The sequence below is a fragment of the Archocentrus centrarchus genome, chromosome 11 (genome assembly GCF_007364275.1).
Source record: "Archocentrus centrarchus isolate MPI-CPG fArcCen1 chromosome 11, fArcCen1, whole genome shotgun sequence".
Lineage (NCBI taxonomy): Eukaryota > Metazoa > Chordata > Actinopteri > Cichliformes > Cichlidae > Archocentrus > Archocentrus centrarchus.
Genome location: NC_044356.1, coordinates 13,801,898 through 13,817,186, shown reverse-complemented (window position 1 = coordinate 13,817,186; position 15,289 = coordinate 13,801,898). Strand labels below are relative to the sequence as shown.

General features: G+C 41.5%; 1 protein-coding gene across 4 annotated transcripts; it reads right to left on the bottom strand.

Moving 5' to 3' along the window:
• Positions 1-395: 395 nt before the first annotated feature.
• Positions 396-13,520, bottom strand: trim46b (tripartite motif containing 46b). 4 transcript variants are annotated; one of them, XM_030740380.1, is made up of 12 exons: positions 13,187-13,520; positions 10,296-10,560; positions 9,862-10,051; positions 8,977-9,175; positions 8,052-8,198; positions 7,459-7,554; positions 6,717-6,970; positions 5,998-6,119; positions 5,404-5,742; positions 3,198-3,427; positions 2,383-2,450; positions 396-1,749 (listed from the first exon to the last, which is right to left on the bottom strand). In XM_030740380.1, the coding sequence occupies exons 1-12, from the start codon at positions 13,277-13,279 to the stop codon at positions 1,320-1,322; spliced, it is 2,433 nt and encodes an 810-aa protein (XP_030596240.1). In that variant the 5' UTR covers positions 13,280-13,520; the 3' UTR covers positions 396-1,319. The 4 variants fall into 4 exon arrangements, with proteins under 4 accessions (XP_030596240.1, XP_030596241.1, XP_030596242.1 ...); XM_030740381.1 differs by having other exon boundaries at positions 10,296-10,557; XM_030740382.1 differs by lacking the exon at positions 13,187-13,520 and adding an exon at positions 12,375-12,522.
• Positions 13,521-15,289: the final 1,769 nt, after the last annotated feature.

Genomic DNA, 15,289 nt, shown 5'->3' with positions numbered 1-15,289 from the left:
GTGACATTTGAGACAAGGAGAATATCTGTGCGCAAATGTGTCTATTTAAGAAAAGCATTTGGAAAAATATATCCATTTAACAGCACGTCAGTATCCTACTAAATAATATATAGGAAATAACTTCAGTGACTCTTCTTTCTAAACAAATCTATTCATACATTAACTGCAGCGTGTTATCATGTGGTGGAACATGTCTCCAGTGCCTTCCTTCTCTACGGTGTCTTGCTGCCCTCTAGTGGTCAAACAGCGATAACGATTCACTGTCCGGACACAGTAAAAGAAGCTGATTAAGAACAGTTTGAAACACCGGTGGAATTCAAAGAACCACAGCAGCACAATGAAACCGAAGGTGAGTCTGTAATAATTTAAACAATTTGAATTTATTCAGTGTTTACTTCCTTAATCCATTTTTCTTTTTGCAAACATTCTGTCAGCAGATGAAGTTTACACGTTAATCTTCTATTCTTTTCATAAGAAGCGCTGCTAATTAACTTACAATCAAGCAAGGTTAAAAAATAAATAAATCAAAAGTATTGTTTGCGAGAAAACAACTTTTCACTATCTGCCAGTCGGTGGCGTTATCAGTCAAGCCACACGCCCCCATGCACACAGGGAATTAAACACCCAAATGCGCACACACACTCACGCACACACACATAGACATCAGACTATTTGAAATACAAAACAGTGATGCACAAACAGGAGTGTGGAAACTAGTGATTAGCTGTGCAGCAGAGGTATAATTGGAGCCTCTAATTACAGTATTGCCTCATTGTTCCTCTCTACCTCTAATTTACCACATTTACATCCCAGAAAAACAATCACTTTGGTTGGGATCATAATGGCTGAATGACTAGCATTAGCCATGGTTAAACACAGATTTAGTTATAGATGCAATAAAAGCTCTTTTGTATTCACATAAGGTTCATATCTCTGAAACAAAAGAGGAACATTAAGGACATGAAATGATAGAATAAAAGCATCTACATGAAAGACAGCATTGTGTGAAGCTGTGTATACATTAGCTTTATAAATGTATGCAGTATAGTCTGGCTACAAGTGCAAGCATCAAAGATATCATTACATATTAGGTGCTGGATAGACCAGACACTACTTAAGCAGTAATTCTTGCAAAACTGCATGTAACAAAAATGTAAGAAACATAATTACATTGCATATTTGTTGCTATAGAAACATTTTCTTGTACAAGAAAATTAAATACAAACCAAAATCGCTGAGATGTCTAACTTTTTGCTCTAGCTTCGTAAATACTTCACAATTACCAAATGCATTCCGAATTACTGACCTCAGATCAGCCGTCAGTTATTATTTAAATTGGAAACTCTGGGCTGGATGGTCACCCGTCTGACCGGAGTCTGATCTGCATTGCGATTGGCTACCAGCTCCTGCAGCTGCAGGGCTCCTCCACCAATGAAACAGAAAGCCGGGCACACGGGGCCGGAGCAATCCACATGGCCTTCCCACAGAGGCCGCAGAGAGTGGGCATCGTAGAACGTAACGCGTCCCTTCTCAAAGTCAAGGCACACACCGAGCCGGGGCGGCAGCGGGTAGGTGAGGCCCGTGGGTGATGACGGGCTGTTGCCGTTGGTGATGGGGTCCCGTTGTTGATGGTGGTAGCTGTGCTGTGGTAGGTAGAGTTTGCCCATCCCCATAGTCAGGAAGCAGAAGGGTGGAGCACAATCCAGGGCATCCTCCGCCCCGCTGTCATGGCCACTGTCTGGGTCGTAGCTGCAGAGAGAGCACACCTTAAAAAACAAAGGCTAAACTTCTTTTTCTATAATGTACTCCCACTGCCTCATCACATTTAGTGCTCTTAAATACCTTTTAAACTAGACGCTATTAGTTACTATAAGAGCTGGGAGAGGCTCTTATAGTTTTATACATTTTATATTAAACAATTTTCCAGAAAGTTATATCAAGTTTGGATTTGGACTTCTACCATTCAGTTTTCACAGCCAGAATCCGAGTGCATCGACTCTTTAGCCAATCAACTTCTATTATGACCACTTTCTCTCAATCACAACATTTGAAGTTTTAGATATTTTGTAGGTACCTAAGTATTTAGAACCTCCCCTTTTTGCATACTTAAGGTTTTGTTGATTTCATATTAAATGGATACAATTAAAACCAATTTGTAATCCTATTTGTAAACTGTGGATCCCAAATACACATACATACATAAATAAGCATTAATATTGCAATAAATCGTAATTTCAAGTCCACATAACCACAACAGAAGTAACTGCTGGAGTTAATATATCTATTAGGGTAGATCTAGTACCATTTGGGACCCACTATACTATTTATTCCTCTCTTTTTTAAAAAAAAATTCCTTGCCAATTTCACATTCCCTTTGCTCACCGGGGACTGGCCATGTCTTGCGGAAGGTGAAACCACTCCTGCAGTTTTGACTCCAGGCCCACTCCCACCTGTTCAAAAAAGACAGAAGAAGCAACCTTTGTGTAAATAACAAAGCACTCCTTTTTTGTAGCCAACCTCAGCTGAGCTAGATATTTTTATTCTTATTTTACTTACATTTTAATACATTTTAAAGACAGAATGAGACTTTTTTTTTTTTTTTTTTTCATTTTGAAGGCCAAACCCTTACATCAAGGTCCATCTCATTTCCTCTTGATACAAAAAATGAGCTGACAAAATGTGTTAGCATGTACTTAGAAAGTTTTTCAGAAATCTTCACACTGGCTCTCAGAACATTTTAAATTTACATTGTAGGATTTTTTTTTTTAATACTCTTAAAGCCCTTCACGGCTTATACTACTTACTACAAACTCTCCAAGTACTGTACATGCCAGTATGTACTTTGAGATCTGTTGGAGAGAGAGAGAGGTCTTTTGTATGTTTTAGGAAACACTTTTTTAAACTAAAAAGGAAATTGTTGAAGTGTTTGCAGTCAGGACCCCAGGGCTCTGAAATTTGCCCAAGGAAATCCATTCGGCCGAGTCTAGCCTTGTCTTAAAACACAGTTTTAAGGGAGCGTTCTTATTTTCCTTGGGTTTTATAGACCACATTTCTTTTTTATTCATCTTCTTTTAATCTGATGATTTGGAGCCTTAAAGGGTGCTCAAAAACCAAATAAAAAAATAAATAAATACTATATTCCACACACAGTACTGGGCAGTACATATTCATACAGCATATTACAGGAATTGACTTGCCTTCACAAGGTAAGACCCAGGCTCCACTGAGCATGCCCAATAGTGCCGTCCCTGTGTAATGGCTACATCACCTACAAGGAGGTCAGAAGTCAGGTGACAGGAAGTGAGGGCGTGGTCAGCAGCCTGCAGCAGAGAGAGACCAGGGACACTGCGGGCACAGCGCTGCTCTTTGCTGACCACCAGCCTGTCAGCATGGAGACCCCAGCGAGAGTCCAGGTAGAAGTTAAGCACTGGGAGGAGACGGTGTGAGGACACAGCAGAAAGGGGAGGGGCAAAGAGACAGGTACATACAGAGATGACACGTAGGGGTTTTAGACGTTACAGGAGACAGAAAGTCAACAGATTTACAATCAGAAGCCAGCAAAGAGAAAAAGAGTGAGGAGAATAAGAAGCAGCTGAGAGGAGAAACTACAGGGAGAGGGCCAGAGAGCAGGCATGCACCTCCTTCCACCAGCACTGGAAGAGAAAAGGACACTGATTTACACTATACACTGATGACTCAGGGAATAAAATACAGAAGGCATTGCAAATAAGCTTTGGCAATGGTAAGTGCAGTTTTTCCACGGGAAGTACAGAGGGAAGAAATGCAATAGCAGGAAGGAAAAACAGCCAACAAGGACACAAGGAATTCAGCAATCGCTCAAATCGACCATTAAAAAGCCCTAGATCTGAATCAGATCCATGTTGTTAAGCATCAGGTCTTAACAAACTGCAAACCTCATCAGCACTCGGACGGATCTCATTACAGGAGGTAAAGTAGGATGCAGAGGGATGAGTGGCTGTCTAAGCAGGGGTGGAAGAACAGAGGATGTGTGGGATGACCACAAAGAGAAATAGGGGAAGACCAAATAATTAAGTGGTATGGGGTACAGAGAGGTGGTGAAGGGAAATGAGTGCACTTCTTACGTTCTGTAGGAGGCATGTAGTTTGGCAGCGTGGAAGTAGCACAGTTGAAGATGACAAGTAGAAAGCTGTGAAATGGAAATAATACATGAGAGAAAAATGAGAAAATAAAGGGTAAGAATGTGAGGATGGTGGGAGAAAGATGGAAATAAGTGGGACAAAAAAAAAAAAGAAAATGGGAATGGGCAGAAAAGAAAGAGAATGGATTTTTAAGCATTTCACCACAGGAAGCATCCCAATGCTTTAATTGTAAAGGAAAAAAAACAAAAAAACAGGTGCGATGTGGTGAACGTGTCAAGTGTGCATGATGCATTTTACGCTCAACAGAGGGGTGAGTCTTCTGAATTTATGTCTTATTTTCTGAGTTTTCAACACTTTTCTTCACAGTAATTATAAGATATTTGCAACAGTCTGGAGAGAAAAAAAAACCCAAAGTTGTTTGTCTAGGCTTAATCCAAGTCTGGGAGAATGAGCCAATATGATTTAATTGCACCGTAAAATGCTGACATCTGGGAGCATACCAATATACTGTACCTAAAAAGAAGACAGGTACTGTCACACAATTGTACAAGTTAAAGCTTAAACTACTGCTTCAATAAACAGGCAGAAGCCAGAGTAATACTGGTGCAGCAAGCATATTTGGAAGAGAAATAGGGAGAACTCAGACTACCTGCAAATATAAATATCCAAATCATCCATGTTACAAGCTGGTACTGAAATCTGGCCAGTCTGCTCCCATTAAACCAACTCTGCATTTGAGTCTAACCCAAAGGTGCTCAAAGGGAATCCTATCAGAGGTTTGGTCCCTCAAACTACTCCTGGAATGTACTTAACAAACATCTGGAATCATCACAGAAGAAATCATCTGGGTTTTTTTTTTTCACATTATACCTTTTCGAGTGACTGAAAATGTTACTGTTGTCTAAAAAATGTTACAGTTTAAGTATCTACATGGTATGTTAATTACCAATTAAAAGCTTGCTGAAAGAAACAGAAACGATCATAATGTGATAGCTGACATAATCACAGTGCTTAGAAACAGAAAAATCAAAAGACTTCAAACAGGAAACTGAAACTTTTAGAAGCAATGCCTGAACGTCACTGCCCTTTAAATGTGAGTACAGTCTCAGTGCAGCTTCAAGGGTTTTAGGTGTGGTTGCTTTCCCACCACAAGCCGTGACATGTATATAAGTAACCTTTTCTTCCCAAGCACTCCTGCTGATTGAGTGCATTTTCAGTGTGGCAAAATCTCGGTGTTCAGATGTTAATAAGAACAACTGTGAAGCTCAGTGTGTACCCTCACCTGGTGCAGGCGGAGTGTGCAGGTACACCTCCTCGCTGTATTCTCCATAGCCCGCCTTGTTGCAGCCTCTTACCCGCAGCACATACACGCTGTCCATCTCCAACCTGTCAATCACAGCACTGCTTCCACTCACTTCATCCAATCGCTGCCAGCCCCAGCGTGCAGCGGCCAATCCTCCTCTGATTCCGCTTCTGGACGCTCCTCCTGGTACCACTCCTCGACGGCGATACTCTACAGAAAAGTGCCAGGAGGGTGCAGACTCTGGGGGGAGTCGCCAGCACAAGAAAAGCTGGTCGTAGGCCAGGCTACGCTGGGTATCAATCACTGGAGCCAAGGGCACTATGGCAATAATGTAATGATTAGCTCAAATTTATAAGTTTAATGTGTCATATATGTAGTAAAAACCTTGCTTCTTTCATTGGCTCACATGTACTTGGTATTAATTTATTTAAAAGACATGAATAAGAAAAGCTCTCTTATTCTCTATCTCTGCCTGCTTACTTTCTTTCCTTTCTTATCTTTTTTACCCTTCAACTGTCTCCATCCTCACCCCTATCCTTCCTCTCCTGTTCTTCTCACTACTCCCCTCCTCACCCTGGATGAAGTTCAACTCTGTCAGGAGTTTGAGTTCTTTGGAGACATCCAGCTGGAAGTGCCTGAAGGATGGATCGGCTGCTAGTGTGAAATGCTGGAGATTCTCAATTGCTTTACTCAACCTGGTGCAGCGGAAAACAGGGAGAGCAGTGTCAGAAGAATTGAGAGAGAACAGAGTTTACATAAGACTTTCATAAAGATGGGAGGGAGACTGAGGAAGACTCATGAGGTGTAAAGGATGTGTGACAAAGAAAAGTTAAGGCTGGTGTTATTCTACATTTTTATTGTGATCAAAAGACTTCATGAACAGGCCAAAGCCAACAGCACATTAGTCATATGCGCTTTTTAGAGCGCATACATTATGGAGGTAGGGGCAGTGAACTGTATGTGGGACTGATTTTAAATGGTAACAACTGCGCTTTCCTTATTTTCTTTCACGTATTAACTTTTAGACCTGTCCAGGGTGTGCCCTGCCTCTTGTCCTATGACAGTTGGTAAAGGCATTAGGATTAAAAAAAAAAAAATGGATGGATATTTATTTTTACAATGTCAGATGCAATATTAAACCAAACTTTCAGATAATGAGGTACATTTCTGGTTTCAGACCCTCCCACCTGCTGCTTAAACCTGTTTGCAAGAGGAAATACCATAGACGGACCTAATCTAAGATCTGTTCTGTCAAGTCAGAAAGTGATGCCCAACGTAAACAAACGGGGAACCTGTTATGAGTCTGTCGGGAAGCCTGCACAAAGCAGGGCTGGTCTGTTTCTTTTAGCAGTTCCTGGGTAAACGCCATGAGCCCAGCGTGCTCTAATAAGCCCCGTCTCTCCGCCACTTGAGCAGCCAATGCCTCGCCTCGTTTCTGTCGCGCCCCCTCCAGGGCTTGAGTGAGCGAAGCGTGACGCTCTGCGAGAGCAGCCGTCAGATCCCTGATGCTCTGAGCCAGCTGCTCTCTGGCTGACACGCTGTTTACCTGGTGAGGAAAAACACAAATGGGCAAGTTCTGAGGTGCAGCAGACAGCACATGTAAGATGATTCATTATAGGATGCTTCCAAGAACAAGAAAGTTACTGCTGACAGCATGCTTTGTTGTCACCTGCATGTATAAAATCAAAGCACATTTGTAACTATACATCTTGTATGAAACAAAATGTTTGTTTTGCGTGACTGTACCAGTTTACAGGACAAACAGATGGCCTTTTTGTTGTTTTGTAATGTGCTATTTCTACTTTTTATTGTAGTTATATAAATATGTAATTATATAAATACAGATGCCAGGGATAATAGGTAGTAGGTTTAGTGTAAAACTGAGTTAAACAGGTTGCATCACCCAGAAAGCATGCAGCAGTCGTGCAAACAAACACACAACAGCAGACACGAGCATCAACAGTCTTGTAGTAGCTGCCGACTGGTGTTAATTCCACGTTCAGGGAGATTTTGTGGGCCACGAGTATTAATCACCTCAGTCTGAGTGATGGAACTCTCCAGCTGGGTAATCTGAGCCAGAACTGTGTCCTGGTTGGACAGAATGTAGTTCATCTCCTTTGTAATCTTCTCCTGTCAAATTAACACCAAACACACAACACACAAAACAGCAAATGCATCAGATTATTAGTCTCACACAGCCACACATTCACTCTGCGTTATCTTACATACTATACTCTGTTTGTCTCATGGTTAAAGCTGCATTACTGTTTTGAATTAATGCAGCTTTAAAATTCCACTGCATCGTTTTATTCAACTTCAAATGTTAGTGAAGTGCAACGCATTATTTTGGCAGATGCGTTTTTTTTTGTGGCGTCCTGACACACCAGTCATGCGCATATCAGCTGCCTACAGATAGCAGTCTGCATGTTACAAAATAGAGCAGTCTTTGGCGAATATAAAACATCATTTTATACTGTGAACGATGAAAAATTACCTTTTACTGTGTGAAATGGTGGTTTTCACACTATTCATGTGAACACTGACTTCACTGATACATGTTTGCATTACATGCATTCCCACCCATAGTAAGCCTTTCACAGAAATAGATGTCAGATTTAGATTCAAACCTTCAGCGCTTGGTATGCCTGGGCCACTGGGAGGATTTTGTGTCCAGTGTGAATGCGGCGCAGTTTGCAGAGGGGACAGAGCAGCCGCTGACAGGACCGACAATAGAACTGCAGCTTCTCCTGGTCGTGCTCCGGACAAGTCAATACCTGAGCAAGACAGTGAAATAATAAGGAAATCTGTGTTTGGTTGACTCTTCCTTTGTTGCAGCAATGCTTTTTGGTTATAAATTTGAAGCACATTTTAATTGAGGGAGAAAAAAAAAAACAGAGCAATGTAACAGACAGGTATGAGGATGTTTGTGTAATTAATTGCTTTGCCTTCGGCTAAACAGCCAAAAGCTAATGGAAGGCTTTCAAAAACAAAAGTGAAGTCAATGTAAATGGGTCTTTGTATTTTTTTTCCTTGTGTTATTGTAATCTATGTGGGTCAGAAATCTCTACAAATACACAATTCAATATTACAACTACAATTCGCATCCAGAACCACATTACAGAAACTGAATTTGTTCATACAATGTGAGGAGAGACAAATTTGTGACAAATTTTTGCCCAAGACTCTGTTAAGACTTTGAAATAAAGTTATCAGATGTACTTTGCAGCTTTCTAAATTCCTTTAGCAATGCTTTATTAATCTTTTATCTGCTATTAATGTTAGCCTGTGCTGAGGGAGCAAAATGTATTAATACAGTAACGTGAAATAAAGGTGCCATACATGGCAATCAGGCATTTTATAGCTTAAATACACACATTATATATAATATAGTGCTATATAACTGCAGTCCCTTTACCATTTATTTAACTACATATACAATTAATGACTTATAAACTATGTCTTGTTTAAAAATTAAATTCTTCTGTCACTTTTACTTTATTTTATTATAAGCCGATGTGAATGAACAGCATATGTGTCGGTGTTTTTCAGTACCTTTGGTCTGAAGTTGAGTGTAGGCTGGATGTGCTCATGCTGTGCGCGTGGCGTTCCCCATGGGTGATAGAGTTTGAAACACTCATTGCAGAAATTGGACCTGCAGTCAGCACAGCCCTTGGTGGCTTCCAGAGTTTGAGGAGGCTTACAAAACTGGCACATCACAGCCACACTGCCCAGACTCACTGTGTGTCTGTACCTGAGAAAGGTAAAAAGAGAAGTCAGATTGATTTAGCCTTAAGTTATCAAGCTTGTTCCCCCTTTTTGTTTTGTTTTGTTAATCAAGTGAGACCTGACCACGAAACAAATAACAGATTAAAGAGCTGAAGTCAAGTTTGGACATAGAAATAAGTTCTCATCAAAGCAACACAAATGTTTAGAAAAGCAGCAATTTTACCCTGTGGGTGAGTTTGAGACAAATGGTAATGATTGGGTGATAAATGGAACACAAAGCTGCTCGACTGTGGAAACACACAGTCAGCCACGGTAACTACAATATGTTGCAGTGCACACTCAGTGCTGGATCAGCTGCTGCTGGATATTGACAGTGTGATGTTTTTCAGGTCTAAGTCCTCTCCTCATTTAAATCTGTCTATAAACATCATATGCACTGAAGGACATCATCATGCTGTGGGGTTTTATTTTCCCTTTTTTTCCCCATTAATTTGTACTTATACAGCACCTTTCTACTCAGGTTGAGCACTAAAAACACTTCCTACTACAAGTCTCATCATTCAATCACACATACATTCATTTTTTTCATTTTTCACACCCAAGGACACTAAGGATTGATCCACCAACCTTCCAATTAGTAGATGTCCTGCTCTACCACCTGAACTCCCAATCTTCTTTTTGAAGATTGAGCCTATATTTGCATATACTTACCTCTCCACTATACGCTCCAAGGTGAGGTTACGCAAACAGTCAGTTAGGCCTTTCTCTCCCAGCTCAACATCTCTGCCACAGGGGATACAGGGGAACATCATCACCAAGGGTGGACCCTCCTTACGGCGTCGCCCTGGGTATGTCCCATATCCAGGAGATCGTGGTATGGATGGCGAAGGCGGGTGAGGACCTTAAACCAACAATAAAACCAGTTATAAGCAGAAAGAGAAAGAAAAAAAAGTCAAATCAAGGAAATACATGGTTTCCATTTCTTCTCTAATGACACAAAAATGCAATCCTCTGGCACCAAAGAACCTCAGGCTATTTTTAATAAAGAATGAGTTATTGACAAAAATTTTTAAAAATATTCCGCCTCTTCTTTCCCTCTTAGTGAGCTTAAACTTAAATCATAAATGGCGAGAGATGGTACAAACCTGATCGCAGCACGCGGTCAATGGGCCGTTGCTCATTTTTAGGTGTAGGCTTGCGTGCCTGACGAGGTGACCGGGTGTTAGGTGTGGAGGCTGGCGAGTTGGGTTCCGGTGGAAGCTCTGGAGGCGGGTAGCCATTTGCTACCAAGACCTCGGAGGCACACAAGAGACAGACGCTGTGCAGGCATGGCAGGACCACGGGCTGTTTGACTACTTCCTTACACACGGGGCAGTGCAACTCGTGCTCCAGGCTCTTCATGTTAGACTGCTGGAGGCAAAGAGGTAAAAGGATGACTATCTGCACAGGGTGTTGTAGTGAAAAACAGGCTAAGTATTCAAACATCCCAAAGGTGACATTTGTTTGTGTTTAGGAATGCAACATGCAGATGATCGACTGTTCTCAACAAACCTTTAACTGGATAAAAGTGAAATTAAACTTACAGCATAAATGTACAAGATTATGAATCTGACCAGGCCAAGCATTTTTTTTTTAGTTTTGATTCTTGATTCTACAGACATATTTTTGCTCAGTACCAAAAGAGCATTCATATTTTAGACCCGGCCCTATTTGCAGGTGTACCACTGAAGAGGAACAGCTTCACAGGAAATACACTGAGAGAGACTGGGCAATGTGAAAGAGCTGTCCCAGGCAGGTGACATAGGGCACTGAGCTTGTTAAGTATGGATTAAGATGAGGCTTTAATTATTCAGCTGCTCCATCTCTTAAATCTCAGCCATGCATGTGGCCATGAGCTCTTAGCTGATAGCCACATGTTTTTATGACTCTGTGAAAATCTACAACATACTTCTTCCTCAGCAAACACATGTAAATGTGTACTACAGACAATTCACGCCTTAAATTTCTAGTTGAGCTGTACATCCACAAATGAGTTCTGTTTTTTTTTTCTCAAAACACTCCTTTAACAAGTCAGCATAGTCAATGTGGAGACACTGATGGCTTCAGTACTGCCGCTGTGGGAAACTGTGCATAATATGCAGTGCAAAGACACAGGATACAAAGTGTGTGTTACTTGTTAATGGTTTATATTGGCACACAAAATATGCTTTGATAATGCATTTGTCTTTTTCTATACGTCAATGCAGCACCTTCAGTCTGTGAAACCACAGCTGATAGACCTGGAAGGCGAGTCAAACGTTGCCCCTCTGGAGCACTTAATGTGTTGCTGCCCACTCAAGGACATGGATCTGACAGAAAAGGACACTGGCTGTTGCATAAACCTGTGACTTTACCCCTGCAGTCACTCTGCCCTGGTAAAAGACTGATTCCACTCCCATTACATCCTGGTTTGTGTGACAATTGCACTCATTTCATGTCTGGTGACGTTAAGCATGATCATATTTAATATTCTGTCCTTTTGCCAGCCACGGGGACCTCCTTTTTTTTTTTTTCCCTTTGTGAATGCCCTTGACACAGAACCTACTACCAAACTGGTTGCAGGGTATCACAGACATCATGAGTTAACTTCAAAACCAGGACAAGACAAACAGACTGACAGTGCTGCATAGGGGATTTGGGGATTGTGTGACTGTGATGAGATGTGATGTGATGCAGCATCAGGACTACTTAACAAAATATAAAGCATACATGGGGATGCAGAACAATGGGAATATTATAAAGGGGATACAGAAAGGAATGCTCCACATTCACAAAATACAGCTGAGTGAGGAAACTCATACAGATACTGACTGATAGTGCTGTCTTCCCAATTTCCAGATTCTAGAAAAACAACAGACACCTTCGTCACATGTGACAGAATTATATTTGTGCGGAAGGAATGGGCGGGTAGCTAAGACCTGCACTGAAGCATGAAACTGGATTAAGGCAAATAACCTCCTTCCTCCCTCAGTCCACTTCAGTCTTTTCATTTTCTCCAATGTCAACTCCGGCCTGTCTTTTTCTCATCCTCTAGCAGCTGAGCCTATCGCATTCTCAGGCACCCCAGTTTCTGCAGCCTGAGCGCACAGCTGCAAACTGTGGCTCTCTGCATCCATCTCAGATGAACAGTCCGCACTACGGCTGCTGCTAAGGCCAGCGCGTGAAAACGGGCAGCGCATCCTTACCTTCACCTGGAATCTAGGCGCCATGACGGCATTTCCAGGATCGGAGCCTGTGTAGTGAAAAGAGGGGAGGGGTTTGAGCGATTACAACGACGTCTTCGCCCAGGTATGATGGGCTCTGGAGGAAACGGGCAATGGCGGCCGAAAAGATAACGCGCGTGACTGCCTTTGCTGTTGAACGTGCTCTGTGTCCACCTCAAGACCAGTCCACCGCGGTCTGTCGCAGCCGTGTCTAAAATTAACCCTGCAATGGCCGATGCTCCCAGATGCATCCGAACACACTTTTTGTCTCAGCAGCAGCAATGAGACCTGCATCTCGTCTCCATGGAAACGAGCATCCAGTGTGCCGAAAAAAGAACCGTGTTATTTGGGTCTGCTGCACCCGTGCGGTTATTTCTAATGACGTTTACATAAAATTTCTTCCATGTTTGAATGATAATTAAGATCAAGTCTGATATACGCTTCAGACTGTAGCTCCCCCATTAATGTCGGTAAAGGGAAAAACATAATGAATATATAATAAATATATAACAATCGAAGATGATAAATATTTACTTGGTTAGACACAATAATAATAATAATTCTTAATTTTATTTTGTTTCACCGGACTTTAATCGAGGTTCAGAAACATACAGCACACGGATTGGGCCCACAGAAACGTGCCGGGAGGTGCCATCCATGCCAGTAATTCGCTTTTCGCTTTAAAAGATGGTGGCTACACTTTTATATCAAAAAAAAAAAAAATGTACAAATACATAGTCCAGATTAAATTCAGTATACATTCACTGATAACATAGTCACAGATATACACTTACGGTGGCGCGAACCAATGCTTCCATCGCTGATGTTGCTGTTTTTAAATCCATCTCTGCCATTTTAAGAACATATCTTCCCCCCGTTTTCATCATCTGGAAATAAATCGCAGTGTATCTAGGCCGATGGCCATGTAATACATATTAACGCGAAATATGTCGACTTTTGCCTCGCTTATAAAAGCGATTGGAATGTTACTGAATTTTTTAAAAAAAAAGATGTTTAACCTGGACACTTTTACGCGCGCAAAGCACAGACGCATAAAAATGACCATAAAACGCATAAAAACAAAATCTTTTCTTAAAAAAGAAATCTGAATCTGTTCTTAATTTACACGTAAATCCACGCTGAATAGCTACTACTAAAAGATGCCTGTGGCTTTATTCTTCACGCAGACATCCCTCCCCCTACCCTCCCCATCCTGCACCGGATGCCCTCAGCTGATACCGCGGTCAAGTGAGCCGTCAACTGTGAGCCGCGGTCAAGCCAGCCGCAGATCAGCCGCCGCGTAAATTTTCTTGCGCTTCTACCCTAAGCTTTATGGTAATGCTCGTCCTTCGTTGCCGATTTCTGTACAGCGGAACAAAAATAACCTGTAGTTACTTTTGATTTATATATGTGTTCTCGTTCTGTAAAACACTATGACATATAACAATAACATTTATTAAATTATGGATTTTAAGACAAAGTTGTGGTGTGTGTGTGTGTGTTTGTGTGTGTGTGTGTGTGTGTGTGTGTGTGTGTGTGTGTGTGTGTGTGTGTGTGTGTGTGTGTGTGTGTGTGTGTGTGTTGTTTTGGCGAAATTAAGAGAAGTACAGTCCCAGAAGTGCTATATTTTTCCTCAATAAAGATGTGTTCCTTAGTCGTGTGAAATTTGATTCGCTCTCATTACAAATTTATTCAAGTCCTTATCATGGCCTGCACAGCTGATTTTGCAGACATCTGCAACAGGCTCCAGCCTGACAACCCTTAACAGAAAAAGCGCAATAGGATGGATGGATGGATGGATGTGGCTAATATTCATGCAGAAAATCACGAGAAATAAACCCAGGGTCAAGTTATAGGACTGTACAATTGTAATTATAAATTGACAATTCTGAGCCTATTTAATGAACTCAGTCCAGTGTGGTTATATTTTTTATAAGGCCATTAAAGCTTATCATTGATAGCTGACATAAAAATTTTCTGTAGATTCAGCTTCTGCCTTATCCACTCTACCTGGCTGTGAAATTTCAGCTAAGGCAAGTTAAGGACTCCACTTAAATTAAAGACCAAATCTGCACAAAAATCACCAAGGTTTGTTCAATTTGGAAAATATCAAAATAAAAAAATTCATAAAAAATCAGCACAGGAAGTTGACGTGAAATTCCCAGCTGATTATGAATCTAGCTGACCACCTCTGTATGTGTGCAGAGTCTCATCACAATTTACTCTAGGATTCCACAGAAAAGGAACAAATCTGTGATGGAGGTTGACTCAAGGAGCAGATAAGACAGTTCTCGTTTGTGGAAGTACAAAAAATGATAAGTGGGAGAGAAAGCAAGGTGGTAGCATAGAATGTTTGTCTGGCAATGCACAGAGAGTCGGTGGGTCTCGGACAGGATGGCCTTGGGGGGACCTTGTCGGGGTTTGGGCTGGCGGGATGTTTCCAGGATCCAGTGGTTGTGGTGAGAGCAAACTGGCATGATTCATAGGGCAGGCAGGTGGATGCTGGAGAGGCAGTGGCTGAGTATTCAAGGATTCAAGGATTCTTTATTGTCGTTCGCACCACATTTGCATGCAGTGGAAAAAAATTCTGGCTCTGGTCCCAGTGACTCTGTCCGAGACCCACCGACTCTCTGTGCATTGCCAGACAAACATTCTATGCTACCACCTTGCTTTCTCTCCCACTTATTATTTTTTGTACTTCCACAAACGAGAACTGTCTTATCTGCTCCTTGAGTCAACCTCCATCACAGATTTGTTCCTTAATCTCGGTGGAATCCTAGAGTAAATTGTAATGAGACTCTGCACACATACAGAGGTGGTCAACTAGATTCATAATCAGCTGGGAATTTCACGTCAACTTCCTGTGCTGATTTTTTATGAAATTTTCAATGTATTTT

Coding starts and splice junctions, on each gene's coding strand:
- trim46b (XM_030740380.1), bottom strand. CDS start 13,279: ATGATGAAAACGGGGGGAAGATATGTTCTTAAAATGGCAGAGATGGAT. Junction 6,120..6,716: donor TCCCGACAGACTCATAACAG/GTTCCCCGTTTG, acceptor CCGCTGCACCAG/GTTGAGTAAAGCAATTGAGA. Junction 1,750..2,382: donor CAAGACATGGCCAGTCCCCG/GTGAGCAAAGGG, acceptor CTCTCTCTGCAG/CTACGACCCAGACAGTGGCC.